Below are 20609 nucleotides of genomic sequence, written 5' to 3' on the forward strand. Positions count from 1 at the left end.
CAAAGATAGCATCAGATATCAAAACGATAAGAAAACACAGGGGTTTGAGAACAAAATACTACAGAACTGCAGCATGGCCCGTTTCTTTGAAAGCTACTAACAAGCGCCAACATTTCTGCTATAGTTAACAAGTTTCATATAACTGGCTGGGAAGCAGAGTGTTCAGCACCACACTAAAATCCACCCGGGTGACTATTTCCAACACCTTCAATCCCAAAATCAGCGCAGAAGCGGAGCAGCACCACCTGTCAATGAAACCCAAAGAAGAGGCAGAGGTTATGGAAGTTATTTTTCCATCGAGTTGGTATCATTTATTTCTTTACCCGTCTTGTCAATGGAAAGTTTTCAGGCCGAAGGGCATCTCAGCTGAAACAGGAGAGCGCGGCAGCTATTTTCAGTTTACTGTAGTTGACCAAGCGCATTATCTGATTAAAGAATGCAATAAATGTACTTACCAAATATTTCCCCTCCACTAGCGTACTCCGTCACTAGATAAATCATCCTCTCCGTCTCCATAACCTGGATGCAAGGACAGAAAAGCGACACATGAGGAGACTGCCGTGTGCGCAAAGAAGTTCGGCTAATGGCAAACTTGTATTCCTCCTGGGGCATGTGCAACCGCTTTCATCAAACCAAGACTACGACTTCCCAGTGCTTCACAGCGCTATGCAAAAGGACGGACAGGAACCGGGGAAAGAATCAAGCAGCAAGTTTTAAATGCTAAATCTGTAACTAAACACAACACTTCACCTGCGCTTTCCTCCTCTTCTATTTCCCCTCCCCTCTACCGCTTGCTCCCCCGTCTTGTTTTGTTTCAGCAGCCTGGGAGACTTCTCAGGGCTGCTGCAACCAAAGTAGATCACCCTTCGAACTAATCAGTCCGCTGCAGGCACTAAAATAACCAACGCGATTTTGCCAGAGGGGGCAATATTCGCTGAGTCGCTCAGTGACTTTCAAACGACTCAAGACCTGTCAGAAATAAACCACAGCTCTGCTTTGCTTTGGGAGCCCACACCATTCAGCCAGGTAACGCCCCATTTTTAAGAGGTTTTAACCCACATTTTGAAGACAGTATTAGGATCTGGGGGCCGGAGCAGTCCAACACACCAAGGCCAGCAATTCATCAGATGGGATTTCTTTAAAGGAGCAGGCCCTGTGCCGACAAAGGAGCCCTTGTGCCATGCTCAGCACAGCAGTGGGGCTGCAGCACTGGACCCTCGAGAGCGCACAACTCATTCCTGAGCAGGGTCCTGCCACCCTTAGTGAAGCCCACACTCCAAAATGACCTCAGAGTCCTCAACAGCTTCTAGGAAAGCCCCTATCAGGGTGCAGAAGGGGAGAAAAGCACAGGGCAGGGCACTATGTGCTAGAGACAGGCCTCAACTACCCTTTGAACGCTTGAGAGGCAGCGGGCGATGTACAGCTGCACCGAGCACACAAAAAGCAGCAAACAGTGCCTTCCTGCCTGCGCATTTGGTAAAGGTGGCTCCAAGGGCTGTCCTGTCACCGCGTTATGGCTTATGACTCGCCCTTGGGCAAGTCCACGCTTGGGGTGCTTTCCAAAATTTGACGCTCTTTATTTAAGGGGCTTCACAGCTTTGTCAGCATAAGGAACGCAGCGCGTTTCACCTGCGGGACCGCAGCGCCGACCCTCCGGTGCCAGGCACCGCAGGCCAGTTTTGATACTCCTAGGTCTTTAGAAAAGGCCTGGAAACAATTTGATCTTGTTTTGGCTTTGGACTATTGCCCCAACAGAGAAGCTAGGTAGTTGGAGCCCAACACTGCTTGTTCTTACTGAGAATTAGGACTCAAACATGGAGACTTCATATTTTAAAAACACAACTGACCAGGGCAGCTGCTTCAGCAGGTGGATTGCTGTTATTCTGAATGTTAAAACAGGAGTAAAGATCAACCTCTGTTCTGCTCAGGTGTCACAGGGCTCCTGCTTCACAGCAATACTACGTGCCCAGAAAACCCTTAGGCAGGTATTTTTAAGCGCATTTCTGTTTGCAGACAGAATCTCTTTATTATAGGCTGCCTTCTCCTTTTCACTTACACCTCTTGAGTTTTATAAACTCAAGGAAAGGTGATTTTTAAACTCAGATTCCCGATAAAAACTGTGACAGGCTCTGGCTTCGTGACTCCAGCTTTTAGTAGTTTTTATCTAAAAATAAATGCCACAGAAAGTACCGAGGAAGAACGGCCAGATGAAACACGCTCCACAGCGGGTACTCTTTTTCTCACTTCAGCAAAGCCAAGCCACAAGTGTCACCTGTTCAGTACGATATCAAAAACTTTAGGTGGAATAAACCACCTTGAAAAAGGGGGGTTTTGGCTAAAAAAAAACCCAACCCAACCAACCAAACAAAAAACCCACCAAAAAAACCCCAAAGCAAAAACACTTTAAGGAGTCGGTTTGCAACGAAGCATTCCCTAAGTACCTTTAAAACGCTGCAGCTCTGCAGCGCCTGCTGTCAGCATCTCACACTTGGCGGTTTGGCCAAAACAGCTAAACATTAACCTCTGCCACTTCTGCTCCGTTTTAACTCTTTGGAGTCCAAATAAATACTCCTGTCTGTCAGGCACAGATGAGAAGCAGGCTGGGCTCGGACAGACAAGAGTTGGCTCTAGGGAACGGCAACTTCTATTGAGGGTTACCACAACTTCTCCCTTGAAACGCACACACAAACATTACATCGCAAAAGGAAACAAGCCCAGCATATATATTCCCCCCAGGATTTCAACTTTTTAGCATTCCGATGACTGCCAACAGCAGATCAACCGTCTCAAGTGGTGTCTTGCACCTGACCACTTCCCCAGGACAGCCCTTTCTCTGCTTTGCCCGCCAGCCCGAGGAGGGCTAACTTTCCACCCGCAGCTTGGATGGAAGTCCCCTCCGTTCCCAAAACGGCCTGTGACTGCGAGGCCTCCGGCAAGTGTCCTGCTGCAGCAGAGGGGCAGGGGGTTCTGTGAGGACCCGGCAGCCAGCAGTCAGCTCTGGCAGCGGCCCGGGACGGAGCCCCCGCCCCACAGCTCCCCAGAACTGGGACTGCGAGCAGCAGAGCGGAGTTTGTACAGAGCTTTTTAGCACTCTCGGGTCTAAGTCACTGCTTGAGCCCTTGTATCAGAAAGGCCCTGGGAGGGAGTCTTTCATCTGTCCAACAGCTTCCAAAACAGTGTTTAACATTTCTCAGGGTGGTGGCCTCCTTTATTCCTCTGCTCCCATCTCTCTGCTGTCGTGCTTGTCTGCGGCTCCCTTGCTGTTGTATTTGTTTGTGCAGTCAGAGGGGCAGCACCAAAGACCTGCGTAAAAGGCACCACACGCGGATTCTGTCTCCGGTGGTTTTGTTTGCAGGCTAAAAACACCAAGCAAGCTGGAGAAAAAGCCGGCAAACAGTATTCAAAAGCAGGTCTGCCGCTGCTATTGATCACCTTCCAGGAAAGCGCAGAGCAGGTTACTGAGTCCTCGGGGCCACAGGGCAGCCGGGCAGGGGGAGGAGAGCTGGGGAGCCACACGCTTTAAGTCCTGCTAGCGGGTGAGACTTACTCCCTCGCTTAAATTGAGAAGGGGAGCCCGCATCCGGTTTCAACTGGGAAACTGAAAAGCGCACAAGAGCCATAAACAAATGGCAAGAGGCCAGCCCACAGCGGAAGCATGATCTCCCAGAAAAGAGAAGGATTAGCCACACTTTCCCCCCCACCCCGCCCCTCTAATCAAAGTACTGCGAGACCTTGAAAACATAAAGGACTTGCCCGGTATTTCACCTAGGAGAAAGGCAGTGATACCCTAGAGAAAGCACTGCTATACAGTGTGAAGCTATAGTGCAGGGGGATGGAAAACCCACCACAGAGCGCTCCTACCTGGTATAACCTGATGATATGTGGGTGGCAAAGCATCTTCATGATCTGAACTTCTCTAAATATCTTCTTCAGGTTCTCTTCATCCAGCTGCGTCTTATCAATTATCTTTATGGCAACCTAGCAGAAAGGGAAACAAAAGAGGTTACCAACCCAATTGCGTATTAGGAAAAACAGTTTTAAAAACAAATACGGTGTGTAACACCCTGCTGGGCTGTACAAAACCAGAACACGTCATCCCTGCCCCAGAGAGCCTGGGGTCTCTGAGCAGCCTCCCGGACGCAGCCGGCTTGCCGTGAGTTGGGCAGGAAGCGTTGCTTCCCAGCCCACAGCGTATTTTCCCTACAGAGGGTACCTCGTTAAGAGAGCAGCGCAGCGGAAGGCAGCGGGATTTTTAGGCTGTTGCCCATTACCACAGAGTCCAGCACGTTCGGAGGCACCCAAACTGTGCTGAAAAGCAAGTTATTTCTGAACTCCTGCGTACATTTCAAGCGAGCCCAAACATTTGGGCTCAGAGGAACCAGTTTCCTAGATCCCACCGCCCCGCTTTGCTCTTCGGCCTTGCCACCATCATGCTAAAGCTAACGCTAGAGGATGTGCCCAAACGCCAGCCTGAGAGCCGCAGTGCTTCGGGTAAAGGCAGCAAGGCAGGCGGAGACGTTGCCAGCTAGCCATGCGGAGGGGGAACAGCTTTCGGGGACTGAAATCCGGACGCAAGTGGAACGGGCTCTATCGCATTACCCACGGACGGTCTCACTGTACCAGGGCTGATAAACACAAGCAGGGATGGAAGTGGGTGGTTCAGGCTTCTAACAATCGACATATTTATTTATCTATTTTAAAACAGAAGTGCTCTATAACGGTACGCTAGCATAGTTTAAACAAGTCTAAGTGCTTCCAGCGTCAGCTGCTCTCCAGCCTTGAAGACTCCCTCCCTCCTCCTCCTCCCTCCACTTTCCCCAAGCATCCTTCCCCGGTGCTGGCAGCTCCCAGCTCCTCTGGGCACGGCCAGCAAAGCCACCTGACTCCAAACAGGGGGACGCTCCTGTGCTTAGAAGTCCCTTCGCTCAAGCCCACTGTAAGGAAGTCCACTGTTGTTTCATCCAGCATGCACAGATAATAAGGAAAGGAATCTTTTCTGGAAGGCCTGATTTAGCAGGGGAGACGGGGCAAATCTCTCAGCCGGCGTGATTTGTTGCTGGAGCAAACAGCTGCGAGAAAAGGCTTCTCTTGCTGGCAGAGGACCATTTGCACTGCTCCTTCTAAATCAGATTTCAGTCCTGAGTTAATAAGTACCTTCCTCCCCACCAAGAAATATCAGTGCGAGTGAGCGGCTATAGTACGCCAGCCTAATTCGAGCTTTGTGGGCTGAATTAACATCCGCCAGCAAGTTTTCTCGCTTCGCGATGGCACTCTCCCTGGGAAAAGAGCCGCTTTTACAAATCCTCTGCTGCTTGCTTTGCTGAAGCATAATTTAGAAAGCTTCTGTCAAGGAAGACTGCAGAATCATGCAAAGGCGCGGGGAAGGGCATGCAAAGCAGCGCTGTGGTAAAAAACGCTGATGATGCACAACCAGAAAGATTTGACCCAGGAGCCCAAAGCCCAATTACATAAATGCTTAGCTGGTAGCAGACTCCAGCATTCGCGAGGGACGAGGACAAGTGCTCCGCACGCAGAGGCGCGCCATGTCCGCGGCCAGAAAACCACAGCGGCGCTCGATCCGAAACACATGTATTTCTCCTCTAGCACCAAACCCCAAGCGCAATGTTAAACGATGCTCTAACAGGCACGGCCCTGTTTGGAGGGAAAGGAAAAAAAATAAAGGATCTTTAAGGGAACAATCTGAAGCACATGAAAATTAAGCTTCGTATTTTATGATAAAATCCTTGCCAGGGGAATAACTGCCCTGCGTGTAAGCAGAACACAGCAGAATCCCAAGAAGGCACCAAGCACAATAAGCCGTTTCTTTCATCTGAAACCCTTAATTCAGAGTGCAGGAATGATTCCAGACTTCTAAGTCACTGAGCATGCTTCCTACAGCAAGGACAGAAGCTGAAAGGCAGCCAGGTCTGGCACCCAGCGCTAGAAGCTGCTGGCAAGGACGGCGTTAGAGCCGAGACACAAGGTGAAACGGCAGAACCGGAGGCCGCTCCGTGACGCTGCCAAGCGCTAACCGGCAGCGATTAACAGGACGACGAGGCGCTGCTGTCCTGCCCTAGGCTGGCAGCATTCGGGGCTGCAGCTCGCCCTCCGCGGGGGAGCAGAGGGGAGAGAGGCGCACGTTTCATTAGCCGTGGTTCTGGCAGATCTGCACCGTGTGGTTTCAAGGACAACGCTGAGGAGTGGACTGGGGAAGTTGAGAGCGCCAGAGGGGGCTTGGAGAGCACTCACTACATGCTTTTCACCAAGGAGCTTCCCTGCAAGAACGAGCTTTTGTAAAGCTTAAAGCAATATAATATAAAAAAAAAAAACCAAGAGAAGCTTCCTCAAAGAGCGAAGCCAAGATGTCTACCAAGAGACGTGAGTCATTTTCAGGCACAAATACGTAAATGAAAATCCACAGATCTGGAGTATTCCTAAGCTCCTTACTCATTTCCCAACTCTGCGTTTGCTCCAAGGAAATCTCATTTCCCAGCTTAATTATACGGCTTGAGCTGACCCTCTTGGCCAAGGTCAAGGTACGCAGAGCGTTTGGTCAAGTATAGCTTGCTCAGGAGGGCCTGGCCAAATGGAAGAAGGGAATCCCTCTGTTTTCCCCCGACACCAGGGGCCAGGGAGAACCGGGCTGCCATCTCACCTGCCTGCCCGCCCCAGGCTCATCACCTTGCTGCGCTGTGTGCTTTACGTGCAGTGCCCAAAACTCCGCGCCCACCAGACGCACACTACCTGAATCGGTAGTGAGGGAACACAAACGGCAGCCAGAAGATGTCTGCTTGTGAAGGACCTTCTTGTGAGTTCGGCCAAACGGGCGGCCCTTGAGCAAACCTAAACCCATCCTCAAAAGCTATGGGGAGGAGAGACTGGGCACGTCTGAAGAGGTTTCTTCAAAATCTTTTCATTCCATTCAAATGCCTCCGGCGACTGATGTAATATAAAAGCTAAAAAGTCTCCTGAAGAAGCCTGGGGAAACCGCCTCATGCTCCCGTTTCAGGAAATTCATGAGGAAGCTCTGAACGTGCGAGGGTGGCAATAGGAAATCCCCTCCGCGCCCGCCGCAGAAGGGAGAGCGCAGGGAATTTCAGGGGCGGGGGCTTGCGTTTCACCTGGGGCTTTGTGCAGGGACTCTATTCGGCTGGTTTCAGGGGACTGTTTTTTTTTCAGGAAGGAGTGGTTTAAAGGCTTTCCAAAACAGACCAAGTTGGTTTCTCCATTCCTGCGTTTCCCAGCTGGCTGATATTCCCCCTTCCCCTGAAAGATGATTCAGGATTTCAACAGAAAAACGACTGGCCGAAGTCCTCCCGTCACATCAGCCAGGCTGACTTCATCTAAAACTCGGTCACAGGGAAACAGCCACAATGGATTCAGCCCTACTAAGCGCACGCTTTCCTTCCTTTGGGAAAGCCTGCCCTGCCTAAGCCTCCCGACCAGGAAAGAGCCCGTGCAACTGCGCGCCCTCCTCCTCCTCCTCGCTCCATCCTCCGAGCCGCCAGTGGCCTTTTTTCCTCTGCTGCCATCACAAAAGCCCCTTGCCCCAGAAGAAAGCATCGAGTACAGGCAAATCGGTTTCTCGCTCCAGCGGAAGGGAACGCTAGTGTTTATGGCGCCACTAGAACTAGAGCTCTGTAACATTCCTTATGCAAAAAGTAGGATTTTCAGGTAGTCTCATGAAAGACCAGAAAAAACCCCAAAGCCCCCAAACCAAGTGCATTCCCTCACACTTACCAATACCATACAAAATACAGAGGGGAGAGAGCAAGGCTGAACGGCATTAAATAAAGCACAAATTCAGCTACAATTAGCAGTGGAAGAAAACCACGATCTAACCTTTTAAACAATGAAATACTATGAAAAGGGAGTCTGAAAAATTAACTGTGCTTTTATCAGAAGCTAATGAAGCTTGCCGGCAGTCGGATATGTGCCAAGCGTGGAGCATACACACTGCCACCAATTAACAAAATGTTCCCTCCACTTCTAAACATTTCATTTTTTCCCTTCTTGGACCTGAGCAAAACTTAAGACTAGTAATTTGAGGAACAAACTGCTGTTTGGAAGAAACGTTAAGTTGCTAAAAGCAACAGGTGGCAAGAAGAGGCTGAGGTGTTCACACTGATGCCCGAGTCACTGCGGAAGCCTCGCTCTCCGGAGCCGGGCGGCTTGTCCATTTTATTTCCCAATTTTTCTTCTCCTGGTGCACTACAGCTGAACACTGCTCTGGTTTGGGTTTTTTGGACTCTAAAGCCTTGCTGAGTATGTGTGCATGCCAGGGAAAAGCCTTGTGAGGAGTAGTGGAAGTGTCAGCCAGAGACTAGCACGACAGCAAAAAGGGGAGTTGAGGAACTAAAGGAGAGGTACCGAAACTCTGGAAGGCCAAAAGGGCACAAGCAGTTATCACCGACATCAACACGTCCCCCTGCACCACACAGGAAACCAAGAGGGACAGAAACTACAGTTCAGGCCAGAACAGCAGGTTGCTCTCGCTGCTCCCCACGAGGCTCACGGACGCGAGCCCCCAGGCGTCCCCAGCAGCACGGGCTGCCCCGCCGGCCCCGAGCGCCGACCGCCTTCTGCATCCCCCTCTGCATACGGAACCTCTCCGTTTCCCAGCTGTCAATAACATCTGCTTCTCCTGAGACTCTCAAAGTATCAACAAAATGGTAAGTTCACGTTTTGCACTCGGAGATCAGATTTTAAAATCTGGTAGCCACCAGAGGCAGACGATCGTGCCGAAGGCGAGAGCCTCGTAAATGAGGCATAAGTCTTGGTACAGGAGAGAACACGTACTTGCAGGAATTAAAATTTATATAGACATCCTGTTTATCTGCTAAGCGTGGCTAATATTCACACAGACTTCCTTGAATCGATACTGCCCTGCCAACAAGAAGGGAAATGAACTGCTGGGTGCCCGGGCGGACAGCAGGAGGACGACGGAGCCAGCACGGGGGCAGGGAAAGGACAGCCACCGGGCTCTTCAACGCTCCAGCTTCTTGGAAAGTGGATGAGAGGGGAAAAGTAGGAGCAAACGGTCTGTTTTGAGCAGAAAGGAGCCATGAAACAGCGAACGTTCCCCTTCTCCTCTGCGGGGCGAACAAAGGAAAAAGCTACAGACCCTGTCCTGGGCTAACATCTATTACTTCATGCCACACATTTGCTTAGATCTAATTATAACTATAAAATTAAACTATAGTCAGATTTCCTGTCTGGATATCATTCCGTAAAGAAACCACCTTTTCCATTTCAGTTCAGTTGTTTCTATAGCGGCCTAAGTTAAAATCAGGAAAAAAGCCACTTCTTTTGGAAGGTGGCCATGTGATGAGCCTGATCAGCAATAGTTATAGAAGTATGATTATGCCAGCAAGCGTTCCTGTAAGTCAGCAACGCATTGAGGAGATCCAACAAGAGCAAACAGATGGCACCGACGAATCGACTGCATTGAAAAAAATCAACATGTTTATTTAGGAGAGACCCGTTTCCTAGAACTGTTCCGAGGAGTCCTCCTGCTCCAAATTCCTCATGGAAAACCCTCCGTAAAGATGCCCTGGACGCATTCTGCAGTGGACGAACACATCCATGCAGGCTGGTTCACGTCCTGCTCGGTGAGGGCACGTGGCAGAGCACAACCGCGTCAGAAGCTGCCACCAGTGCAGGCCTTTGGACTAATAAATGGATGAGCCCAGAGAAGGGCCATCTAAATGCAAAGGCAGGCACCTGAATTCCTTCCACATTTGCAAGTTACGTCAGCTAAGCAGCCCCCTCCTTTCCATCCACCTGAGCAAGAGTCTTACTAGGCTGACAACACGAGCTGGCAGAGGGATGGACAGAGAAGTAGTTCTCTTTCCAGCAGCTCCTGCCTGCCACAAACGCTTGGGAAGCTCGGGAACATGGCCTGTTTGCATGAATCACCTGCTGCAGGGGTAAAAATCACTCCAGTAAGCAGATGCGAAGCTGCACAGGACCTTCAGAAGAACTCCAGTAGCAGAGGCCAGAATTAAGCCAGACGGGAAAAGAAAAAGGAAAAAAAAAAATCGAAAGAAGAACCTGACATCTGCAGCGGATGCAAACCGCAAAGCACGGGAGTCCCAGCCCGGCACGGAGAGCACGGCGCACCTCAGGAAGCCTCTAGGGTACGGTGGCGCCTAGATGTTCAGCGCAGCACCCTCCGTAGCTGCGCACGGGGCGGTGAGCATGGTGTGCAACGCGCCTACCGAGGGGCCGGCCCGCGCCACGCTACGGGCTCCCGCGCCAGCACGCATCCGTGCCCTAGGTCCGGCTCCGCCTTTTTCCCCCACGCTGGAGCTGCCTAGTGAGAAGAGCTCTGCCGACCAGATAAGCAAGTATATGCGGACGATATGCATATTAGCTGCATGTAGAGGCACTTCACCGGCATATGGACGCACTGCTGTGATAAAAACAAAACTTGAACTCTAGGCTGCTGCAGGCCGTGCCCCTTTCCGGGAGCTGGCTTTGACAGACATCACTCCACAGCAACGCCGCATTTCCGTATGGACAGTCGGAAGGCAGAGAGGCACGTGTTTTTCCGGCAAGCTGTCATCACAAGTCTGCTCATGCATTCAGGGGCACTAGAAGCGATCTCTCTGGAGCAATTTGTACAATTTTCAGTCATAAGAAAACACTCGACAGAAAAGACGCGCTCTAGCTGACATCCCAGATGCCCAGACAATAACTTGTTACCGAACCGGCGAGGCTTCTCTTGACAAGCTCATGGGCGAAATAGAGGCATCTCCTCCTCAGAATTCACTAACGAGCAGAATCCACCTAACTAACAGTGATGTAGCAGATAAAACTAGGCCGTTCTACAGCAAAACCAGTGGCTTTTGGAGGTGGCACAAACGCAACTATTGGCAGCAACTGAAGGCAGGAAACCGTGGACCAAGATGTGCACAGAAGAGCTGCATTTGCTCAGGAAGGAAGTTATCACCTTGTCCACATCCCTCTTCAGAATCAATGCACCGACTTGTGTCTTGCACAAGGTGAAGAAAATACTGATGGCGTTTTGAGAAAAGTCAATACATCCAAATCCTCTTGGCCTGCTGCAGCGTTAATGCCCTGCTCGTGAGTGCTGTCCTCCGCTATGACCTTTCCTTGTCCCCAGGGGAACAGAGCTGGGATTTCAGTGACAGAAGCGCAAAGCCCACATACCAGCTCAACCCAGTTAAGGAAAATCTCATCATTTCAGTGCACATACAACAGCCTACGAACATGGCTGGAACTGTCGCAGCCAGAGGAGACTCACCTACAACCCCCCCATGGAGCCCAGCCTTGGCCCGTGCTGGTGACCAGCACACCAATTCCTCATTTTCCAGCCTCGAGTTAACGCTACACCAGCAGCTGCAGCTTCTCTTTTCATAAAGAAACTACCAAACATGTACAAGAGGTGAATGCCCTCCGCCTGAAACACTGCTTCACAGCACGAGCTTCAGCGTCAAATGGTGACTCAAGGCCAAATGCAAATTCCTTCTCTTCCTGTTCCGAAAGATGCAAGGGATGACAGGTATGCTCTTGCACGCTCAGCCACAGCAAGTGAGAAAAAATGGTCTGCAAGCAACGAGCAAGCTTGATCATGCTGTTAAACCCGGCTTCCAGGAACTGTGTTCTCCTCCGCTTGTCAGTTACCTTGCATCACAGGTCAGCAACGGAGCGCTTCTGTGGAGCTTCTCCTAATTATTTCATCACCTGGGGTAACAGCAGGAAACAGAGAGATTCTAAGTTGCCTTCACCGGCTGCCGAACACGCTAACAAACTACATCGCGGGCTTGCTGAACGGCGTTAAGGGCGTTGATATCGCAGGGAAAGACAAGGGAAGCTTAACTGGAGACACCAGTTAGATAAACAAACCGTTCCAGTGCACAAAGAGCCTCCTTCTGCAAGTCGGAGGCGCTGCAAGTGCAAGTTGCTCGGCGTGCAGCAGGGACACGCCGTGAAGCATCACCTCAGATCACAAACACAAGACTTGGGAAGAGACAGCGCGGAGGGACGGGCTGCGGTACCCCGCGCAGAACCGCGCCAGGCAGCTGCCGCTGGTTTGCTGTCAGGAGCCTGCCGAGGTTGTACGGCGTTACTAGGCGAGACTACAAAACCCGACGCTGCTCAGCGAGTTACCTGGGCTTCAGGCTGACCAGGACTTCAGAGGACCACACTGCGACCGAGGAGGTCAGCCATCCGCAGTTTAAGCTCACGAATCCCTTAAGCTGTGCCACATCTACCTCCCGCCTTTATCCTTCTTAAGGGCGGGATTTCCAGAATCCTTTATAAGTCCTGGTCAGGCACTGACTTCTCCTGGTCCCAGCCACTGCTGCCCGCCCTTCCTCAGCTACAGCAAGAGGCCGCACGGGGTTGAGCTGAAGGCAGAGCGAGTCTTAGCAAACCAGACCGGCGCTAGCCACGCCTAAGCAATTCAAACCCAAGTATGGTACATTCGCACAACTCCCGTCTCTCTGAAGTCCACCAGGTTTACATTATACTGAGTTTGCATTGCAGCTGACCTCTCCATCCTTTCATTTAGCGCCCTGTTACAGGAGGAGAACCACCCTCCAGCTCCACAGCTTCAGCTGACGTTTGTGCCAGCAATTTGTTTTCAGTTCGGAAGCCTTATAAAATTACTGTAATGCTTAACAGATGCAAGTCAAAGAGCTTCACGGGAGTCAGAACCATGAATTAGGGGTGGTATGGAAAATTATTTATTTATCCTAGTGGAGGAAAAAAAACAAACCACACCCACAAATGCCAGCCTCCAGCAGCAGCCTGTACTACCACGCTTAAATATGCCCACGTGTCCATCCAGAGAGAGCAGACACGAAAAACTGAATGCCTGGTGAGGTGATTTAATTGAACTCCTATGTCAGGGTATGAAGGAGTTCACTGAATGCAGAATATCTAAGAACCGGTATTAAAAGTGAGCTCAAGCTGAAGGGAAAAAAGCCTAGGTAAAAGCCAAGCCAAGGCCCCCTCCCCACCACTGTTGGACCCCCCCCCCAGCACAGCTCTTCCTGACTTTACATCTTGTTTCCGCCTCTGGACCTTTGATCTAGCAAGAGTCTTTTTATGGCAGAGATCGAGATCTCCCAAACCAGTGCACACTGTAATCGGTTCGCAGAACTCATGCTGCAAATTAGGCCGCTATCTGGTCAAATCTAACCCGAGCTGCAAGTGTAAAACACATCATACAGCCATTTAATGGGAAAGCAGCTTTTGCTTGCAGCATTAGCAGTGACCCTACAGAAATTATAGGAGGATCTACTGAGGCAATGCAAGGACTGTGTGGGTTTGCTGGAGCGAAAGGAATGAAAATTCAGCAGTGAATGCTGCTGTGGTTCAGCCGTACGATCTGCTGACAGTCTGCAGCGCTACCTCTGTGGGCTCTATGCAAATTAAAAGCAATCTTGGCACTTACTACACAAAGACTGCACTTGCTAATTAAAACCGGTTTTTGAAGGAGCTTAAACTAGCACAGAACCTTATGGAGGTACGTTTAAATTGATGCAAACCAGTTAACTAGTTGAATGCAACGTGAAAAAGCAGATCCAGGTCACATAAGCTTGCCTGTTCTGTAGAGGGGGCCGGGATCCAGTCGCTCTGGGCCACAGGTGCGAACGCAGCATTTCTGCTTCGGCCTGACCGGACTCCTGCCTGCGCTCGGCTCAGCCTCCCAGCCACCTCCACACAGGTGAATCAAAATCTGGGAGGACACCTGCCCACCGTGGTCCCCTTTCAATACATGTTACCCTCCGACTCGGGGCACCACGTTCAAACTGCCTTCTTAATCGCTCTCCACCCGTGAGGTAATGAAGCAGCTGAACTTTTGCCCGAAAGCACAGAAGCAGCAGGGTCGGGCCAGCCCTGCGCTACGCCGGCCATCAGGACGTGGCACCGACCTCAAGGGGAACGGAAGAAAGGCCTGGGAAAACGAGATGACAACACAGGATGTTCTTGCCTTTATCTGCCGCGTTGCCCGCACACGTAGAGCAGTGCACATCGCACTGCACGTAGGAGGGGAAGCACAAAGCAGCTCGCGCGTGCTCCGCTCCGCACCTCGGTGGCGATGGAAAGAGCTGAGCATCTGAGGGGGAGAGGGAGAGGAGGGGGAGAGCCACAAGGACGTCACGGGGCAGGATCCTGCGGGAGGCCGGGTTGCCTGGAGACAGAGCCGGCAAGAAGAGGAGGAAAAGCCGTTGCCGAGAAGAAAGTCGAAATGCCTTTCGCAAGCAGAGCTCAATCCCATGTGCGGCACACGGTCGCCGAGGGGAGTTTAACGGGAAGGGACGTCGGCATCCAAAGCAGCTGCGGTTGTTCCAGGTTTCTGCTGAAAACTGCATTTGTGACCCTGCCAGAGTGCTTCACGGCGTTGCTTGTATTCAAGGCACAGTTTTTAGCAAACTCAAACGTACATTCGATCCCCACCCACCCCATATTTCACACCTTCCAAAAACTTAAAAAAATCCTGGTGCTGCATTGCAGCTCAGGGCACGGCGGAGCCCCCCGGAACACTGCAGCAGGCCTGACTGTCACCAGGTGAGACCAAAAAGGTGCCCTTGGCCTCAGAGGGCATCTACCGTAGCTCTTTTGTTTGCAAAGGCAGGAGAGGGGAGGAGACTACAGTGAATTCATTTCCAGTATCGTACCAGCCTGACACACGTGTCGGGCACCCGCAGCGATATCCAACATAATGCAGCAGGCCATAACAATACCAGGAACACTAGGCCACATCTGAGAAAAGCTTGCTGTTCTTGAGCTCTGGGGTCTCCCTGACTTGCAGGAATCACACCCAGAATGATGCCGACTGGCATGGGGTTAAAGGCATGACTTCCACGCTTCCGCTCAACACTGGTGCAGTCCTTTATCAAGCGCGGAGTTGTTTAATTTGCCCTACCTCACAGTCCCTCTGAAAAGCCCAGTAAGGGATAAGAAAATAAGATCCACTGAGGAGTGTGTTGGATCACCTATGACTAAAGCTATCCTCTTTTTCTTTCAGACTCTTCCACGTGTGAACACCTCTCACGGTCACTTCCTCCACACCTCCTGCTCCTGCGGATGAGGATGGAGCACAGCGCCCGGCACAGCTTCAAGGCTGCGCTGCAGCCTAAGACTTCAACAAGAGCAGGCTTCAGTTTACCAACACTTTTAATACCCATTTGTCAATATTATGCCAGGAGATGTTATTGTAACTTACCACCCTTCAGGAATCTGACTCCTAACATCTCTTGAGATCGCCATTTTAAGGTCTGAAGTGGCTGTCAAAGAGCCAGTACTGCTACAACTAAAAAGCCCGTCAGCGTGCAATCAGCGAAGCTTCATTAACGCACATGCCCCCGAAGCAAGGGCATCTCGCAAAAGCCCAAGTGCAAACTCTTCAGTTGCAGCTGATTTACTGTTGCTTTGCGCAGAACCAAGCGACAGCTGAAGCAGCGTGCACACCAACTGAGATATCCAAGCTCGTTTCAGCAGCCAGGGTCGAGGCCCGCTTGCAAGACCACCTGTACCCCGGCGAGCCCGTTTTGCACGCGGCTAACGCTCTCGCCTGCAGCCGGCAGAGCCGGAGGCAGTCATACGAGTCTGTTACTCACTGGCGCTGCGTTAGAGCAACACTAGACTCTTGGACCGAGTTGCTTAGCAGCAGAGTTTTGGAAATGTAGTCGCATGCAGGAAGAAATCTGTCACAGCAGGCTATGCATCAAGAATGCCGTACGGCAGCGGCCACGGGCCTGCCTGCTGCGAAACTAAGCCGTACCTGCTGCAACGCAGAGACCTCGCTCGAGACCGGATGAGGCATGAGCCACGTAGCCTACCTTCCAGTATTTTAGGGAAAGACTCATCTCAACTATCAGTAGGAAGTCTTCACTGAGCTCCCTGGATATTGGAGCAAGCAGGTTTTAAGCGTTATTGAAAGTTCCCCTGGATTGTCATTTTGCTCTAATTCAGTCATGGCCTAAAAATGCAAGTGACAAGGGAAAATAGAACGTTTCAGGTAGGCAGCTTAAAATTAGACTCAGATTGGGACACAAGTGGACTGAATTACTAGAAGGAAAAGCTCAGCAGTAAAGCGAGTTAGTAGATGGCGTGCATGAAGTGAAACGTTAAGAAACGTGATGTACTTTCGGTTTGGAATATTTTTAAGCAACACTTACAACGCACAGAGAACTCCTTGCACGGAGAGGTCTCCGATGAGAGAGGGAATACCTTAACCCTGCTCGTGTCAGAAGCACCACCGAGCCGCCAGCACGGGAGCACAGCAACAGGTCTCTCAACAAGTAAAGACTGGCTATTTTTTAACAAGAGCGACACACACGCAGCAAGAGCAGCTCTGGCTTGGCTCCCCAGTCTTTCACACAACAAGAAATCCCGTCGCCAGTGCAAGCCCCGCGTCACGATCAGGAAAAACGACTGGCGTCGCACCAGGATGCGCAGCAGAGCCACAGGGAGCCTTTGCACCGGATTTCCATTTATTTCCTGAGGCTCCTTAAGGGTTAAAGCAGAGGGCTTCTGGAAGATATTAAGCACTGATGCCTTGGCTTCCCCTCTGCAAACAGCAACAACCTCCAGAGGAATCTGTCATCCCGTATAACAATCCCTTTCACTCAACCTCAGCGGCCCTTTGCCTTGCCACAGCCCAGGCAGCAGTGGCTCTGTGCTGAGCTATTACACCAAATTATGCCCACATTCCGGGGAGGAGGCTGGGTTCTGCAGCAACGCCAGCAATCGCAGTACTTTTAATATGGAGTTATATTATGTGCAGTTATCTTCAGAAGCATAATAGCTCCTGGTTAAAAAAAGAAGGCTGTAAGAACATTAAATATCACATTGGGGTCGCAACGGTATCAGAGAAAATCTAAAGCGACACATAAGATGGAACAAATCGCTCTTCCACTCCGCATGCCATCAAGTCCACTTGGGAATATGGTATTCTGGGCTCCGAGATCCAAACTTACATGGATATTTTCCTAAGCCTGTAAGCATTAGGTCTTTTCTATACTCAAACAAATCTACCCGGGTATTCAAAATAAACCAAAAGCAACAGCTAACTCTGCAACGTGCAGAGAAGGGAGTTACCCTGTGACACCGCTACAACTCCAGGACTGCCAAAGAGCAAAAACCTGTACCCAGGGTACCCCCAGTGAACCACAAGCACTTCTCGGAAGGCCCACAGTCAGCTCTGACCCCATGAAGCCAGCGAGGACGCCGAGCGCTCCGCACTGAGCAACCGATACTCAGCAGTTGTCAACTTTCCCCACAAATCCCTGCACATCACCGTTTACAAAGGCTGCTAAATAACCAGGAAGACAATGAAATCAGAGCTATGAAAAGCCATGAAAGCCTCAACCGATAGGCAAAGTCCTATCAGCCCGTCGAGGTTTTGCATACGATCCAGAGAAGTTAAAGGCTTCAGACGCATAAAACGTTCACGTGTGCATCAACAGCCCGCCGTTAGCAGGGACTGTGCCCGCAACACGGCCGCGACTGAAGGCCAGAGCGGGGCCCTCCAGCCTGGCCACACGGCACAGGACTGCCCGGCTACGGAGCGGACCGACGCCGAACGCATCCGTCGGTACTCTAACGGGGTGCGGGCACGGTGGAGGGAACTGCCGGGGGGCGAGCTCGCTCCCCATTCCGTTCCGGTACGTAAGGAAACGCTGCTCCCTCAGCCAGTGCGTTTAAGATCACGATTAGGAGGTGACAGTATCGTGTTTATTTCTGCAATTGTTTTTAAAGGTGCCAAATGCACAAAGGCCACGGGATCTGGAGTACAGCGAGCGGGAAGGACCAAGACTTTGACAGGAAAGCCAAGGATAAAGCAAAATGCCAGATCTAGATGATGTATTCAGAAATTTTTAGACACTGGCTTTGCAGCAACAGCCTTTATACGTTTGCCATGATTAGATGGCAGTTTCTATGGGAACAAATAAGCAGCGGCCCCGTCACAAGATGTCTTGTAAATGGCACTTTCTTACGGCTTAGCACGAAACGCACCATCCGCTCGGCGCACCTCGAGATGGAGGCTCCCAGGCTCCTTGGCATGATCACTTCTTAAATGCGGAAGGCAGCGTACGTGTGATTTATGATGACTATCCACTGCTTTACAAGACTGGACTAGCTGTCAGGATTAATGTCTTCTCAGTGGCAGCCAACCCACTCGACGCCTGCTTTAATTTGGGCACCTTCTCCTGCCCGTACCGACATCCATTCCGCGAGTGGTCCTTTCCTTTGTGAGAAACGCAGGCAGTGGTGGAGCGCTAGTGCCGCAGCCGAACCGGCACAGACCAGCCAAGAGAAGATGCTCGCCTCTGGGAAAGGTACAGCAGTTTGGAGATAAAAAGCACCGTGAAGGCTAAGTGTTTCTCACCTTCTATGCTAGATATTAGATCTCTTTTTTCCCCGGACCACTCACACCCTTCCCCCCAAGAAAATACCCCCAAACACCCACAGGCATTCACTTATTACTCAGTTCAGCTACCGCCGGCTCGGAACAGTTCTTGAAAGGCTGAGGTTTACCTCTCAAAGGCATCTCCATCAGCAGTGTGTTTACTACGTGCCTGCAAAACCTAGTAACCTTCAACTGCGTTTGGCTCAAGAAAAGAACAGAAATGATCAAACCAATGCAACACAGACTTTTAGCCCTAAAACATCAGAATTTTCATTGCAGTTGCGAGAATGCAGGAGAGCGCAATTTCCTCCTCGAAACCATTGCCTCTACTTACTTTCTGCACTCCTTCAGTTAACTAAAGATCCCTCACTTGGCTGATTTAGGCAGGGTTAACGTTATTGTCAGGAAGATCTGCTCCATGTTCCCCTGGGCCTGAAAACAACCGTGGCTGCCTCCATCCCCCTGATTACACAAAAGAACATTTTCAGACTCAGCAAAGGTTCCAGAGTATCACCACCCCCCACTCCAAAACCGTTATGAAACGAAGTGGAAATTTTTAGGAAGAGAAGCCAAAAGTGAAACTGTAAGGAATGCAGCCTTCAACACATTAACCCTCAACAACCAAGAAAAAAAAGGAAATCCAAGCAGCGGACAGCCCCTTCCTCGCCCGAATCTTGCACGCGCTTTACGGCAGAAGCAAACCAAATCGTGCCGGCATTAGAACCACAGATTTCAGGAAAGCTGCCTCCCCCGTGCCCCCACCCCATCTATTTCTCGTTATTTGCACCGACTCAGAAAAACATTTACTGGATGTATGAAAAGAAGTGAGCTCAAAACCTGCGCCCGGTCACAGCAGCTTCTCTGCTGGAAGGCGCACAGGCGGCCCCGGTGATACAGCTGTCCATAAACCAGCGCCCCAGGGCTGGGATCTCACCCCACCGCTCCCGTCAGTCACCCTGCCTTGCGAGGGACCTTCTCGGGGGCGCTGCTGAAAACGAGAACCTCGAAGGGCAAAGTCAAAGCTCAACTCGCCTGACACTTGCAGCCTGCTGATTTTCCCCGGACTCCCCCAAGCCCCCATTAGGTGGGAGAACCACTGGCTGCCCCCACCCTCCTGCTTCCAGCAGAGTTTACTAAAGCACAAAGGAAGACACACAGTTCAATCATAAGATTTGGCTTAAAATTAACCGGCGTTCTGCAGCGGAAGACTGGGGGAATACCTAAGTAAAATCGTAAGTTTCCTCACTCTTAACAAGCGAGAAGCTCGCAGCTTGCTGAGGACAAACACACCCGTGCAGTTACTTCCACGTAGAGTCACCAGTGACATCAGAACAGAGCACCTGCCCCTCGGAGCTTTAGGAAGCTCGCTTCTCCGCCCAGAAAACCACAAACAAAAAGATTAGCTTAAAATTTAAGTTTGCTTCATAACAAAGCAAGCTTGACAGAAGATCCTTCCACAGCAGCAACTGCATGGGCCAACTTTTTAAAGAATCACCTTTCACTTTGGTACAGAGCTGAAATAAAACACTGGAGAAGCCCACGAGCCACTTCCAACAATAATATCTCATTTCCCTTATCAGCAGAAATTACTTAAGCCCACAGATAACGCACTTGCGTGTTGGAAACCTACTTCAAAGCCAAAGCCTGACACAGCAACGGCCTCTCAGGGAAGCACAGTAGAGCACGGTCCGAGCAAAGCGGCACCCGGACGGACAACTGCGGTGCCACAGGAAAGACTGCCGAAGCCGTGCGGGGGAACTGCTCGCATGTGGTTGGCGGGCCTCCCCCGTGCCAGGCGTTCACTGCTACCTCCGCCCAGCAGAACGAGCCTTGGAGACGAAGGGCACCACTGCAGACCTCCCGTCCTCAAGGGCCCCACAGTCCTACAACACGCGATACCTCTCCTCACCGCTCCCACAGCAAGCGAGAGCCCTTAAGATGCCTGTTTTCCCCTTCCAGAGATGGGTAAGCTGAGGAGTCTTCCCAAAAGGTCAACAAGCAAAGGAGGTAAGCATTCATCTGCAAAGAGGAAAGAGGCCTGATCAAGGGTTATCGTAAGGGACAGAGGGGAGATTTTATTTCCAGCTTTACTGGCGAAGCACGGACATCATCAACACCTGTACTCTCCAGCAGAGCACCAAGCCGTCACAGCAACCGGGAAGTCGGGTCCTGCGTCCGTCATTCGCCCTCCTTCTGCGCAAGCTGAAGCGTAACGCAG

The 20609-nt window shown here is 51.1% G+C and overlaps 1 protein-coding gene across 2 annotated transcripts in view; it reads right to left on the bottom strand.

The window, feature by feature from the left end:
* SIK3 (SIK family kinase 3) overlaps positions 1–20609 on the bottom strand; it is an 89464-nt gene that overhangs the window by 37573 nt on the left and 31282 nt on the right. For both annotated transcript variants that reach the window (XM_075116503.1, XM_075116502.1), the window contains exons 2-3: positions 3862–3978; positions 456–519 (exon numbers count right to left, since the gene is read on the bottom strand). In XM_075116503.1, the coding sequence (XP_074972604.1) occupies positions 456–519; positions 3862–3978 (181 nt within the window). The remainder of the gene's footprint in view (positions 1–455; positions 520–3861; positions 3979–20609) is intronic.

The sequence above is a fragment of the Phalacrocorax aristotelis genome, chromosome 22, assembly GCF_949628215.1.
Source record: "Phalacrocorax aristotelis chromosome 22, bGulAri2.1, whole genome shotgun sequence".
Taxonomy (NCBI): Eukaryota; Metazoa; Chordata; class Aves; order Suliformes; family Phalacrocoracidae; genus Phalacrocorax; species Phalacrocorax aristotelis.